Raw genomic sequence first — 12,700 nt, forward strand, 5'->3', positions numbered from 1 at the left:
TCACGTTTTTGGTGAATCAATCAGTTTCAGGGTAGCTGACACAATACCAAGTTCGACTGGTAAAGCCATTTAAGAGGTGATCAAAGGCATACAAGTACCATACAAACAAAAATGGTAAAATATACAGTATCAAGACACACAAGCTGTATTTGCAAAACATCTTCCTCACAATTCATCTTTTTTATCTTAACACACACATCCTTGAACTCATCAAAATGTGTCTGTGTTGGGTTTTGTGGGTAACAAGAGGGATGGTCAAGACTGCATTCAGGGACTCGAATGATTGTTTTTCCACACCACCATAAATAAAGTTCATGTACACAAGAAAAGGACAAACACTTCTGTACAATATTTTTCCTCTTACAATATATATGTAAAAAAAGAAAAACCTGAGGGCTGTCAACTACTGTACTTGCTCATCTCATGTCCTTTTGATGTATTCTTGTCTTGTTTGGCGCTTCGTAGTGAACATCTGTCCTACTGATGTCTGAGGAGGGGCGTTAAATGCTCTCCAGATACTAACTCAAATGCGCAGACATTCACATTCCGTCTCAAAGTTGGCAAGAAATGATGAAAATATATTCATTACAAGGTTATGATGAAGTTCCCCGCAGGCATTTTGGAGCATCAGTATTTTCAGTGGCCTTGAGCAGGATGTGCTTTATGTATTCTACATCTTTTTACACTTTAATATGAGAAGTGTTCACAGTTCTCAAAGCAACAATAGGTCCATTGTCTTTGTGATAATTGGTCCTGTGAGTGCTGAAACAAGAAGGAGAGACATATTTAGGGTGATGTGAATATCACATTAATTATCATAAATTGTGTGTTTTCCCTCCACAAAGCTTAGCAATTAAGACAGCTGAGAGGAAGGAATTAGCATACCAGTGTCCCAGTAAAAATTAAGAGGCTGACCTGCAGGTTAACCTTTCCACCAGAGGCGTTCCCTTGCATCCATTCCGCAAAGTGTTAATATGTTGATGTTGTGTATGGCTGAGTGTTCTGACAAGAAAAAGAAGGAGGAAATTGAGGGGTCAGACCGCGTTGTTAACATGTCAATTTGCAGTGAAATTCAATCGCTCTAACGATGCTGCTTTGTTGATGCCACAGCGAGTGTCGCGGCGCTGCACATTTCTCTCCCGCCTCTCCGCCATAATGTCTTGTTTCCCGCGGTCAAGAGAGGTTACCTTACCCTTGTGGTTTTGATCTTGTTGCCGGCGTAACACATCCAGCCTGAGTTGTCAGGGAGCGTCTTGCATTCCTCCCCCTCCAGGCAAGGCTCCATCTCACACCACCACTTCCCAATTACTATGGACGCTACAGGCAACGAAGACAAAGAGAAATTGTGATGCAGGTGCCTTTCACCCGAACAGAGTGCAAAACCCATTTGCACAACACGGCACTTTGCAGATGGATGGCCATTAGGCGGGGGTGTCTAATCCTAACCATCAACATGTGTCGTGTCAAAGGTGGCAGTAGGATTGTTGGCTCTATGTGTCACATGTATGGGCTTCTGACAACTTGTTACTGTGCAAAGCCATTACCTATTACAAGGCAGTTTCTTTATTAGATGCAGTCATAGGCTACATGAATGTTATGGGTAGAACTGGGGCTTTTCACAGAGTGAGTGGATTGGTAGATGTGACTGTGACTTGACTTCATTGCATGCCACATTACTGCCGTCAGGAGAGAAAATTGCCTTAAATATAGGGTAAGTAGACAGTAAATGGTTTGTAATGTGTGGCGAAGGAAAGGGATCTGTCAGAGCTGACATCCAGCAACCTCCTATTCCCCCTGACCGCTCCGAGATTTCAGTTATATTTGCAAAAGGATTTAAGATAAAAGCTGCAGGTGAGAGGTTTTCCTAAAGCCAAAATGTGTTTTAGTTGTGTCAGACCTCGCCACCAAATCCATTTCTTGCAAGGGATTGAGTCTGTGTAGCAGACATTTGTCAAAGCATATGTAAAACCATCATGAAATATCTACACGATACCTATGTAATCAACAGCCGCTGTCCTCTGCATGTCTTTGCTTTTTTTTTTCTTCACTTCTTTGCTCTTCCCTGAGGTGCGCTACATTCAGCAGTTGTGTATGACTGTTGGGAGTAAAGCTTACCCCTGCAGATACCTTCTGCTGTCTGTCAGCTACAGTATTTGGTTGTGACATTATCCAAGGTAATGTTAATCTTATCTGGGAGAAGGCATTGCATGGGAGACTTAAGCTTTTATTTGAACAGATCTCTGTATCTTTACAAAACATTTACAAAGTAGTTTTGTCAGGATTTAACTTTTTGTATACCGTGCATGTTAAGTAAAAATAAAAACAAATGGAAACCTTTCTTTTCCTGCAGTGTGACTTGCATTCAAAACCACAATTTTTATTTTTTACTTGTGCCACCTTTAGACAGCATTGTATTAAAACATATTATGCATTATTTTTCTTTTATATGCTAAAATACTCACCGTCGACGCATGAAGGTCTGTTTCTGGTGGTTCCAGCCACCTTCCCCGGCAGACAAGAACACTTGACCGTCTGAGACCGCTCCTCAATACGATTCTTATTACAGCATCGGTGAGCAGCGATTACTTCACATGTGCCCCCCTCTGATAAGGAAAGAAAAAAAAACAGACGACAAACTACATTAAATCGGCATTTCAAGGGTGATCAATAGAGCTTTCTGAGAACCTCTCAACTCCTCACTGTGTGGACATTTGAGACCAGACACAGACTGTCATCAGTGTTTTACTCAAGTACTACTTTTCGGTACTTGTACTTCTTCACTACATTTTAGAAAGGAATATTGTACTTTTTATTCTGAGATTAATTGTAAGAAAATCATAAGCAATTTCAAGGTTTTTCTGTTCTATATCGTTGAATGCTGAATTTCTTTGAGTTTTGGACGGCTGGTCGGACAAAACGAATCTTGGTTGTCTTAATATTTTTTAGACCAAAATATTTTATTAGATTAATTGTTCAGTGATGTCTCCTAAAAATTACGTTACCATACAACGAAACATTTGCCATGGATTATATTAATTAATCCGACAACTGTAATTACTGCTTACTTTTAGGATGAAAATGTAAAATGATAGCTTTATAAAATGCATTAAACCAATGGTTTCTAAGCTTTTGGGCTGTACACCCGTTGTTAAAATTGTGCGTGCTTGTGGCCCTTTGTCCTGTTTCATATGCGAGTTGTAAGAGACAGTTCCCCTCTAAATTTCTCTCATGGTTTCATTTAAATAATTGCTCACATTATCCACTATGTCACAACAAAATGAAGACTCCTGTAATTTCATTTATGTAGGATTTTGAATTGAGTAATTCTACTGGCAACAAGCTATTATTACATTGCAATACTATCACTTTTACTTAAGTAAGCAATCTGCATACTTCCTCCACTACTGACTGTCATATCCATGTTTTCAAAAAGGTATATTACAATACTTTTGTGAAATGTATTTTTGGGTACCTTTTAATGGCCTGTATCTCATGCTTAATCAAAAATAACTGTGAAACATTACACAAATGTGCTGTAAACAAGAATAATTGTGATTTACACTCTTTGAGCGAGCGAGACCCCTGCAGCTTGTTGAATTGATGAAGAGATGTGTGAGAGCAGGCAGAAAAAAAAAACGACATCTATTCGCAGGAGGAGAGGCCTGCTTCAGGGTTATCATGAATATGAACACTGGCTCAACCATGCAATTATCACCGAGCTACTGACTTTGCCCCGGAGGCTAAGAGGACTGGACCGAACGGACTCGACCCACCTCAACCGCTGGCCTCTCCCACCCACTGCGCTCAGACTCTCCACATATGAGAGTTGTGCAGCAAAGGACCATCTGACAATTACACCCGTCAGCACGACACAAGATCAAGGAGGTTGTGGAGAGAAAAAGTGTAGAGAGAGGGCAAAAAGTAGCCGGTATTTTGCCTGCAAAGTGATTTGAAGTAATGTTTGACAATGAGCTGTGGGTTTGTGAAATGTGTCATGGCTGAGATTTGCATATATCGCTTCACTGCATTTGAATATTTTGGTTTGTGAGGAGTTAGAAGCAGGAATGCAGCATCGTAGAAGGAAAGTCTACCGTTCAATTCAATCAATATATAAATCCAAGTGGTAACATTAATTAGTGTTTATTTCAACATTCCTTCATGAGCATTCATAATAAGTAAACAGACTTAATAAAACCCATAATATAGTTGTAAGCGGGTATAAAAATATTTTCATTTGTCAATAACTAAACTCCTTTATAGCTTGTTTTATGACGCATCCATAGCTGATATATAAATGGATAATTACTGCTTGAATGCACAGTATGGCATAGTTGGAATCATATGTATAAATGTAACAAGTGATCGGTTAATTGATTAGTTGACTGAGAAAAAAACATTTTTAAACTCTTAAATCATTTGAGAGAGTAAAAATACCAAATATTTTCTTGTTCCGGCTTCTTAAATGGGACAATTTGTGGCTTTTCTGTGTTTTATGTAGTACTAAATAACTTTAAACTCCCCAAAAATGTATAAGATTTATAAGCAATATATAAACAATTAATTATTAGTAATTTGTGGGCACTCCTAAGTTGGAGAAGTTATAATTGTTGATAAATACTGTATATTTATGAAAACTTGAATAACTATTATTGCATGATTATTGCAATATGATATTCTGCTAATCAACTAACCGATTAATCTACTAATAGTTTGGCCTCTAAAATAGTTGGAAAATTATATATGTGTTTATTTACTGCCTAAATGCTAATTTGGGGCTAAAATGAAGTGTTTTTGTGATCACAAGTCATGTCAAATGGGATTACAAGAGTGGGGACGCATCAATTTTCAGATCGTTTTGTTACATAGAACATTTGTTAATTGGAAGCTAAGCCATTAAAGTAGCTTAAAGTCAGTAAGGAAAGAGTTGAGTGTCAGTTTCTGGATATAATTGAACCATCGTGTGAGCTCCTGTGGGGCTTAACCAACAGCACCCCACTTGACCTGCTGGATAGAAGTGGGCTCGATTCACTCTTGATTCTCTAATATCTACCACATTGTATTATTTAAGAAAAGAATCATCTCCACTTATGTTCATACAACTTTTAAGAGAAGTCAGAATAAACTTGATTGCAGTTCATTCGGGATTTGTGCGTTTCTCATGCGTGAATATGCAGAATATGTGTGGTGCCTGGTTGTAAATCTGCTCTTGCTGTGTTAGATAACAAGTAATAATGAACAAAACTAGTGTCAAGGTGTTGATTGGATAAGGAGGTTTTAAGTCACAAAATTGATAGCCACATTTCCATACGAGAGGAGGAAAGAATGAAGAGAGCGTGTCTTTTTCCTGCTTCTTGCCAAGTCTGTCGAGTTTTTCGGGGGTTATGATGACTTCTGGCTCTGCATTTCAGAAAACATCAACAGCCTTTGGTTTAACTGAAAAATATCCAGATCTTGTATCGGGTCTGGGAGAATGTTGCCTCCTGTCTGATGCACTCAACAAAAGGGCATGTCTGCACAACTTTAATCGTGATGTACCAGTGGAAGCAGTGGGGCATCATTTGAAAACAACAGCCCACAGGGGTTTGTTCTTCTTAATGCATCTCCTTAATTGCGTAAGACAGCCCTAGATTTCCTCTTTGATCTATTAAAAACACTCTACGCAACAGAATTAACTTGCAATGCTTGTTGCTAGCAAACAGAGCAAAGAATCGGGATACTCTATATTTGGAAATCATCACCTCCGAAGAATACATTAAAATCAAATAAAAATGCAAATCAGTGTGGTATTTCCAGCTGGCAGGTGTACTGGGTGCCTTTTTTAAACAGAAGCGATGCAACGAGGATGAGCATTTTTCAAGTTCACCCAGCCTGCGAGTACAACACGCTGCATGCTCCGAGACCCCATCTTTGCATTATGAATATTTCAGAGGGAGACGCAGAATAAACATGGCTGGAGATGAACGCTCTCATCAGGTGAAGGCTGGAACCATGCAAGGGTATAATTGTTTTCTGTATTTCCATTTCCCCCCATTATCAGAGACAAAGTCAGCCTCTCAAATGACAGCTTCAGAGTGCGAGTGTGTGAGCTTTTGTTGTCTCTCCAACAACATTTTTGAAGGACAGGCAACAAGGGTCACACTGAAATTGTCCTCCGCGGGGTCAGGGGTCACACCGAAGCAGAGGGTCTCAACTGGAACTGCCCTGTTTTTCTTGCCACGCTCTGTGCTCCTGCCTCGTTATTTCTCTGAGCAAGGAATCAGAGGCTGTGAGGTAACAAGGTGGCCACCTTCGACATGCGCCCAACAGGCCACTGCTCATGTTCAGGCCCGAAAACGCTGAAAAAAAAGTCCTAACTTTGTGCTTTATTAGTGGAGGTTCTGTCGTAGTTTCTGGGATGATTTGTTAGCGGTGTTTGTTTTGTTGATCTCTCTCCTGTGCAGAGATTTCTTTTGTTGGTCTGTTCTGGCTGTGGAAAAAAAAATGTTGCTTGCTGTATTTTGTTTGGTCCAAATTGTCTCTTCTCGGTCTCATCTGCACTCGTCTGTCTTGGATTAAAGTCACGACCATGGGCTTCTCCATGCATTGTTCAGATGTAGTTTTTATAACTTAATATGAGTTCAACATCAGTGCCATCTTAATATTTAGCCGAATTGAATTAGAAAACACTTTGCCTTAATTACATGTTAATTTGTTTTCTGAAATTTTTATATTTACATCATGGTGGAAAGGAGTACACAGTGGGGATACTATTGTTACTTATGGTCGGCACTATGGCTCTCAAGTGCTCACAATCAATCGCTTGATGTGAAACTCTATGATTATCTTTGTCTAACTTGTTTGAGTGTTTGAGCTTGTTAGATGATGAGAACATTTTACGGATCTGTTATTGAGGTAAGTTATTAATTCTTGACCATGGAAACAGCAGATAACAAAACGTTAAAAAAACCACCATTGATTTATTTGTGATGTTTCTACTTTTACTTAAGGCTGAGTGCTTCTTCCTAGTCTGCATTTACCATTCAAATGATTATTCATTATTATAAGTAAGATGCATTCTGATGTAGTAATAAAAACCATCTCACCACTTGGTCCATCTTCATCAGCAGATGGAGTCTGCTTAGATGTGTTCAGTGGCGGAATGTAGTTCAGAATGCAGCAGCTATGCTTCTCACTGGTTTTAACAGACGACATCACATCACCCCAATCCTGGCGGCTTCTCACTGGCTCCCTGTTTGTTTTTAGAATTGATTTTAAGATATGACCAAAAATGTGTATCACGGTATTTTTTAAGATTCTGGCGGTTTCACGGTATATCACGGTATTATCTTTTTTTCCTTGACTGTGTTTTTATATAGGTTTATAGTGGCTTACTCTACTGTCAGGAGTACATAGAATATAAAAAACATTTTAATGTCATCATGTATAAAGGCTTCGCTTACTATAGGACGTGCTCGTTTGTTTGTATAATGTTGGGATAGCAGTTTGGCTGAAGTATTGTCGCCCTTGAATCCAGTGTTTTAATCATTGCTCTGAACCCGTCTTTCTCGACTGTCTGTAGCGGGACCATGTCCTTACATAGCTGGATCGTTATTGCGTTCGTAATGTTGCTCCACCGCTTGCTTTTTTTGTCATATACAGTGCCTCGAGCAAATGCCTCTTCAAGTGATGTCTGACCCTTCTGCTTCACTGTTTCACTCGCGCCAACATTAGTGGTTGACGGCCGTAATCACACTCTTGGTATTCCAACACATGTTTTCTGCTGAGGTGATGGAGTAAGTTGCTCGTGTTACCACCAGCGGCAACAACAGTGGCTCGACAAACTTTGCAATATATATAGTCTTTTGGACGTCGGATTTTTAAAACCAAAACACTTCCAAACAGCGGAGACAGCTCCTCGCTTGGGCACAGAATCTATTGGTTCATCTCCGGTCTGTCTTTGTTCATCCTGCATCGCTCTTTTCTGCTCTTTAAAGTGACTTTCTTGAAGCTCGCCGTTTCATTCTCTTTGGCGGCACCTATGGCGATGAGCCGTAATTGCAATCTTTTTCGTGGGAGTTTCACCATTACATTACATTAGTCATTTAGCAGACGCTTTTATCCAAAGAGACTTACAATAAGTGTATTCAACATAGGTATTGAAGAGAACTACTAGACACCAGAAGTCATAAGTGCATCTCCTTTTTTTTTAAACAAGCATCTAAGAGCATAAACCAGAGCAACAGTGCAGAAACAAACTAATATGAATACAATAAGTGCAACAAACTAATATGAATACATTAAGTGCTAAGACGAAGGCTCAGATGGGCAGCGACTCTGCTCTCCTGACGTCAGTGGGGAGTTCATTCCACCATTGTGGGGCCAGGACAGAAAACAGCCGTGACCGGGTCGATCGGCCACAGGGACCTCTGAGCGACGGGGCAACCAATCGCCCCGAGGCAGCAGAGCGAAGTGGTCGGGCGGGGGTGTAGGGCTTGACCATGGCCTGGAGATAGGAAGGAGCTGTTCCTTTCACTGCCCTGTAGGCTAGCACCAGAGTCTTAAACTGGATGCGAGCTCTTACAGGTAGCCAGTGTAGAGAAGGGAAGTTGTGTGGGAGAACTTGGGGCGATTGAACACCAGTCACCACAGACACTCGTTCAGAGTAATACTACAATTGCAATGGCTTTCATCAGTGAGCCACAGGCTCAGTCACCATTGTGTTACTTCTTTCGGTGACAGATAGTGACGCGACAGACATTTATTTAAATGAAAATCTTACTTTAACTTGTAGAGAATCATTTGAATTGTAAATGCAAACTTGGGAAGAAGAACTCAGCCTCAAGTTAAAGAACAAACATCGTAAATAAACCTGGTGGTGAGATTCTTTTGTTAACTGCCGTTTCCGAGGTCAAGAATAAATAACTTGCCTCAATAGCAGGCCCGTCTAATGATTTTCTATAATCTGACTCTATAGCAAGCTGTCAGACTCTCTGGTCCAACTGTAGCAACTCTGGAGCTTTTTCAGTATTCAAAAAACATAATCGAGTTTCACGTCAAACGATTGATTGCCTTGTTGTAAAGGAACATGGGTTGAATGTCTGCTTGTGTATTCCAAAAATGAAAGAAATCCAAAAATATTTTGTCACATACAAATATGACACCAAAAGGAAAAAAACTAGATTAAAATATATTCTGGACACATCTTGACTCCATTTTTCAGTATTTCTGGGTCTTCAATTCAAATGTATTCAGTTATTTTCTATTCTTTGCCTATCACAGTATGGCTCCTTTCATGTCTGCAAATCAAGATGTACCAGCGGGTTGACAGTAAATAAATTGAATAGTGAAAGTAAAAGGACTTGCGAAACATAACAAACCCTCTGACACGTTACACAACTTCTCACAGAGGGGTCTGCTTTGTTCAAGTCTACCACGTGGAAATTTGTCAGAGCATTTAACTGTAATGCTATTATCTACACAAATAACAACACCTGGCAGCAGCAGTGTCTCAGATGCTGAGTGCCATTGAGCCGACGGTCTCTGGCACAATGAGTCACGCTGGAAGTCAACAACGCCGCATCAAAATCGGATGAGTTATGGACAGCAAAGCCTCGATGAAGGCAAATGCTGTCAAATCATGCATGACATGAACGCGTAGGGCCGATTCTGAATTTCTGTGGATCTGCGGTTCTGCCTGCCTAATGAATGTGAGCATGAGTTCTTGTGGGACCAGTAAATGGTTCTTCAAATGTGATGTAACAGCCATTGCACAGAGGAAAATGGTCAGTCTATCTCAATAGAAACGTCAGTATGCAATAAGTATGCAATGACTCGCTGTCTACTGTAATGAGCCCAGACTGTGTGGTTTGTCTCTGGAGATCCTGATAGCAAGTATATCGTCTGAATGGCAACGCTCTCTGCCATCTTTTCCAGGCGTCCAACACTGTGTGTACATGAAAATGTACTGTATGTGCAATTTATAGAGGGCTTTTGAACATTAATCATTGGAGTAAAACCTAATAATCCAAGTGAAATATGGATTTAGTGTATGACTGAAAGGATAGTGTGAGCAGTCACTGTTGCACTCCATATACAAACCAAATGGAAAGCCTAAGGGACTCAATTTAACAGGTAACTTGTCTCTCTCGGGCTTTGGATACCGGTGATTGGCAGCCAATGGCACTATTTGTACACCCTGTACTGAATATGCGCACTCGGCTCACACTTCTTAGTGCCACATGACGATATAACTGATAACTGTGTGGCATCTGAATACCGGTTGTTCCCTCCAAGCTCAGAGTCCATGTCACATGTAAGTCCATACAAATTCCGGGTCTGGGCGACCTGCGGGGATTTTTTTTTTTTAATAGCGTAAAAGTCATTTACAAGTGACAGCAGGTCCTGATTTCCAAACCACAGCAGTCCGTGTTTTTAGAGCAGCATGCCTGTCACCTTTTTAATGGGAAATGCATCCAAGGTGACCCATAATAGGCTCCACTTTCTCTGTGCATGCTCTCTGCAGTCATCCAAGCCAGCAGGCTACAGCAGTTCTGTCGCTGACAGGAAAAGGGAGCGCCAGATTAGAGAATGTCAAATTAATGCAGATGGAAGACAGTGAGAGGTACAAAACATATGACTGCATGGTGTCAAATTGAGTGACTATTTTTACCCTTCCTTCTGTGAATACATCTGAAGCCCCCGATTTACTGTTGTTATTCTAGACAAACGCTGGGGTGAAAGTGAGTGACATATTGCTCGATAAACTGCGAGGCAAATTTGTTTTGAGGCTGAAGAAAATGCAGAGGACTTGTGTGTTGGTGTAAACCAAACGCTTGAGTAAACTTGAGAATTCAAAATGTTTTGAGAATTAACAGTGTTTGGGGAAAAGGCTTCAGATAGCAAAGGTGTCAACACTTGAGGATATTTTTTTCTTAACCAGCTTCTTTTTTTAATGCACGTTTTTTTTGTTTTTATTTACACGTGTGTGTGTGTGTGTGTGTGTGGGTGTCTTGGTTTATAGGAGAGATTGCATGTGTTTGCTGGAGAGAATCAGAACAATTTACAAAGCATACAAAACTACTATTTGCTACCATAAAAAAAATCACTGTCCATGACAATGAAAGCATAGAAAGTCTTGAAATATGGTTGGCGGTTTTGACAGCGTGTCACACAAGGAGGCCGCAAGATTGGTCCTGTGCAGTGGGCCAAAGATGGGTGATACTATTGAAATGCAAAATGACTACACACAGAGAAGAGCTGGTGTTGTTTCAAGATGCATGAAAACTGCATGGAACAGAGGAAGCAGTGAGTAGTATGGAATGGATTTTGCCATTTGCATATGAGCTTTAAAGTCTGTCCTCTCTGTTGTCACACTCAACACAGGCCCAGGACACTGCAAGGCTGGTCCTGATCAAGGGCATTAAATGCTGTTTTGATTTGCAGAAAAAAAAATGCCTGTGGTTATTTGGCTTTTATGGTGGAGATGTGTGGCTTGTTGAGCATGCCAGAAATTCACTGTACAACAGCAATCACACAGCAGCTTTCATGTCCATTAAACACATAAACAAAGGCACTCTACCTAAGCTATCCTCCTCTAACTCCCATTTACCTCTGAGCTTTTTGAAAGGGAAAAATAATAATGTAAAAACACGTCTTCTGTCAGTGAGATGTCATTCATTTTTAAATGTCAAGCTGTTCCTGTCCTTCGTTCTAGCCCTTTTCCCCAACTGGCAAATGTCCAGAACTGGTATTTCATATTTTTAGATCGCCTGTGCTGATGAAAGAGTTACATTCAGAAGGAAGAAAAGGAAAAAGAGAGAGTCGAGGCAGAGAGCCTTTAGAGAACAGCTGCTAGCCTCTGATGTGACTGCTGGCCTTCTCACTGCCGGACAGACAATTTACGCAGTGTACCAATGTGCCTGCAACATGTAAACCGTGTATTAATGCATAATACACAGCTAAATGACCTTTCGTGCTGTATGATGTACTCTGAAGGGTCGGCTGTGATGATTATGCAACACCTGCGAGCTGATAAAGGGAGAAATTGGCGGAGAGGGATCTGTACTTATTCGGTCTGATGCAACGGAGCCGGCTGTGTCACATGATCAACATTTTGATCACATCTTACTGCAGTTAAGGGAGGTATAGAACATGTGTTGCTGTATGGTGTGATATTTTCAGCACCTATAGACATTTTACTGACTGCTCCATTACATTTAGCTAGATTACAAGATACAGTATCAGATCATAATATGATCCTTTTAAAAGTATGACATTTAACTGCTTTTATATTGTAATTTCATCTACAGAGGCAGGACATGACACGTTTCAGTCAATCCTGCCATTGTGCTGTTCATATTGGACAAAATATATTCCCCACTTTTGTCCCCAACTTTCACACATGCATACTCCAGTCTCTCCAGGAAAGGTAATTGGATCTTTAGTGTAAATATGCCAGATGACTTATGACACACTGTGGAGATATTAGAGCAGGAAAAAAAAACTAAAATCTGCAATAGAGCCTGATAAAGCCAATATTAATTACTTATTTCTCTACTATCCTCCCCCTTGGAACCAATTAGTAAGTTGAGATGCCTCTTTTCAGTTTAATGAGGTCTAAGTACTGATAATGAATTTCATATTCCTGCCAAGCATTTAAAATAGGCTTGTGGAATCACAAAGGCAATGCCATATGAAATGATCTCTCAAGCATTTTTCCTAA

At 40.3% G+C, this 12,700-nt stretch overlaps 1 protein-coding gene across 1 annotated transcript; it reads right to left on the bottom strand.

The window, feature by feature from the left end:
• On the bottom strand, positions 1–3,421 carry LOC306707940 (chemokine-like protein TAFA-1; the record flags this gene model as incomplete). The annotated part of the gene is made up of 5 exons (XM_079175604.1): positions 1–762; positions 916–1,002; positions 1,193–1,317; positions 2,463–2,603; positions 3,394–3,421. 4 exons carry the CDS (start codon positions 3,419–3,421, stop codon positions 970–972), a joined length of 327 nt encoding a protein of 108 aa, XP_079031730.1. The 3' UTR covers positions 1–762; positions 916–969.
• Between the last annotated feature and the right edge of the window lie 9,279 nt (positions 3,422–12,700).

The sequence above is a fragment of the Pholis gunnellus genome, assembly GCF_910591455.1.
Source record: "Pholis gunnellus genome assembly, chromosome: 2".
Classification (NCBI taxonomy): Eukaryota; Metazoa; Chordata; class Actinopteri; order Perciformes; family Pholidae; genus Pholis; species Pholis gunnellus.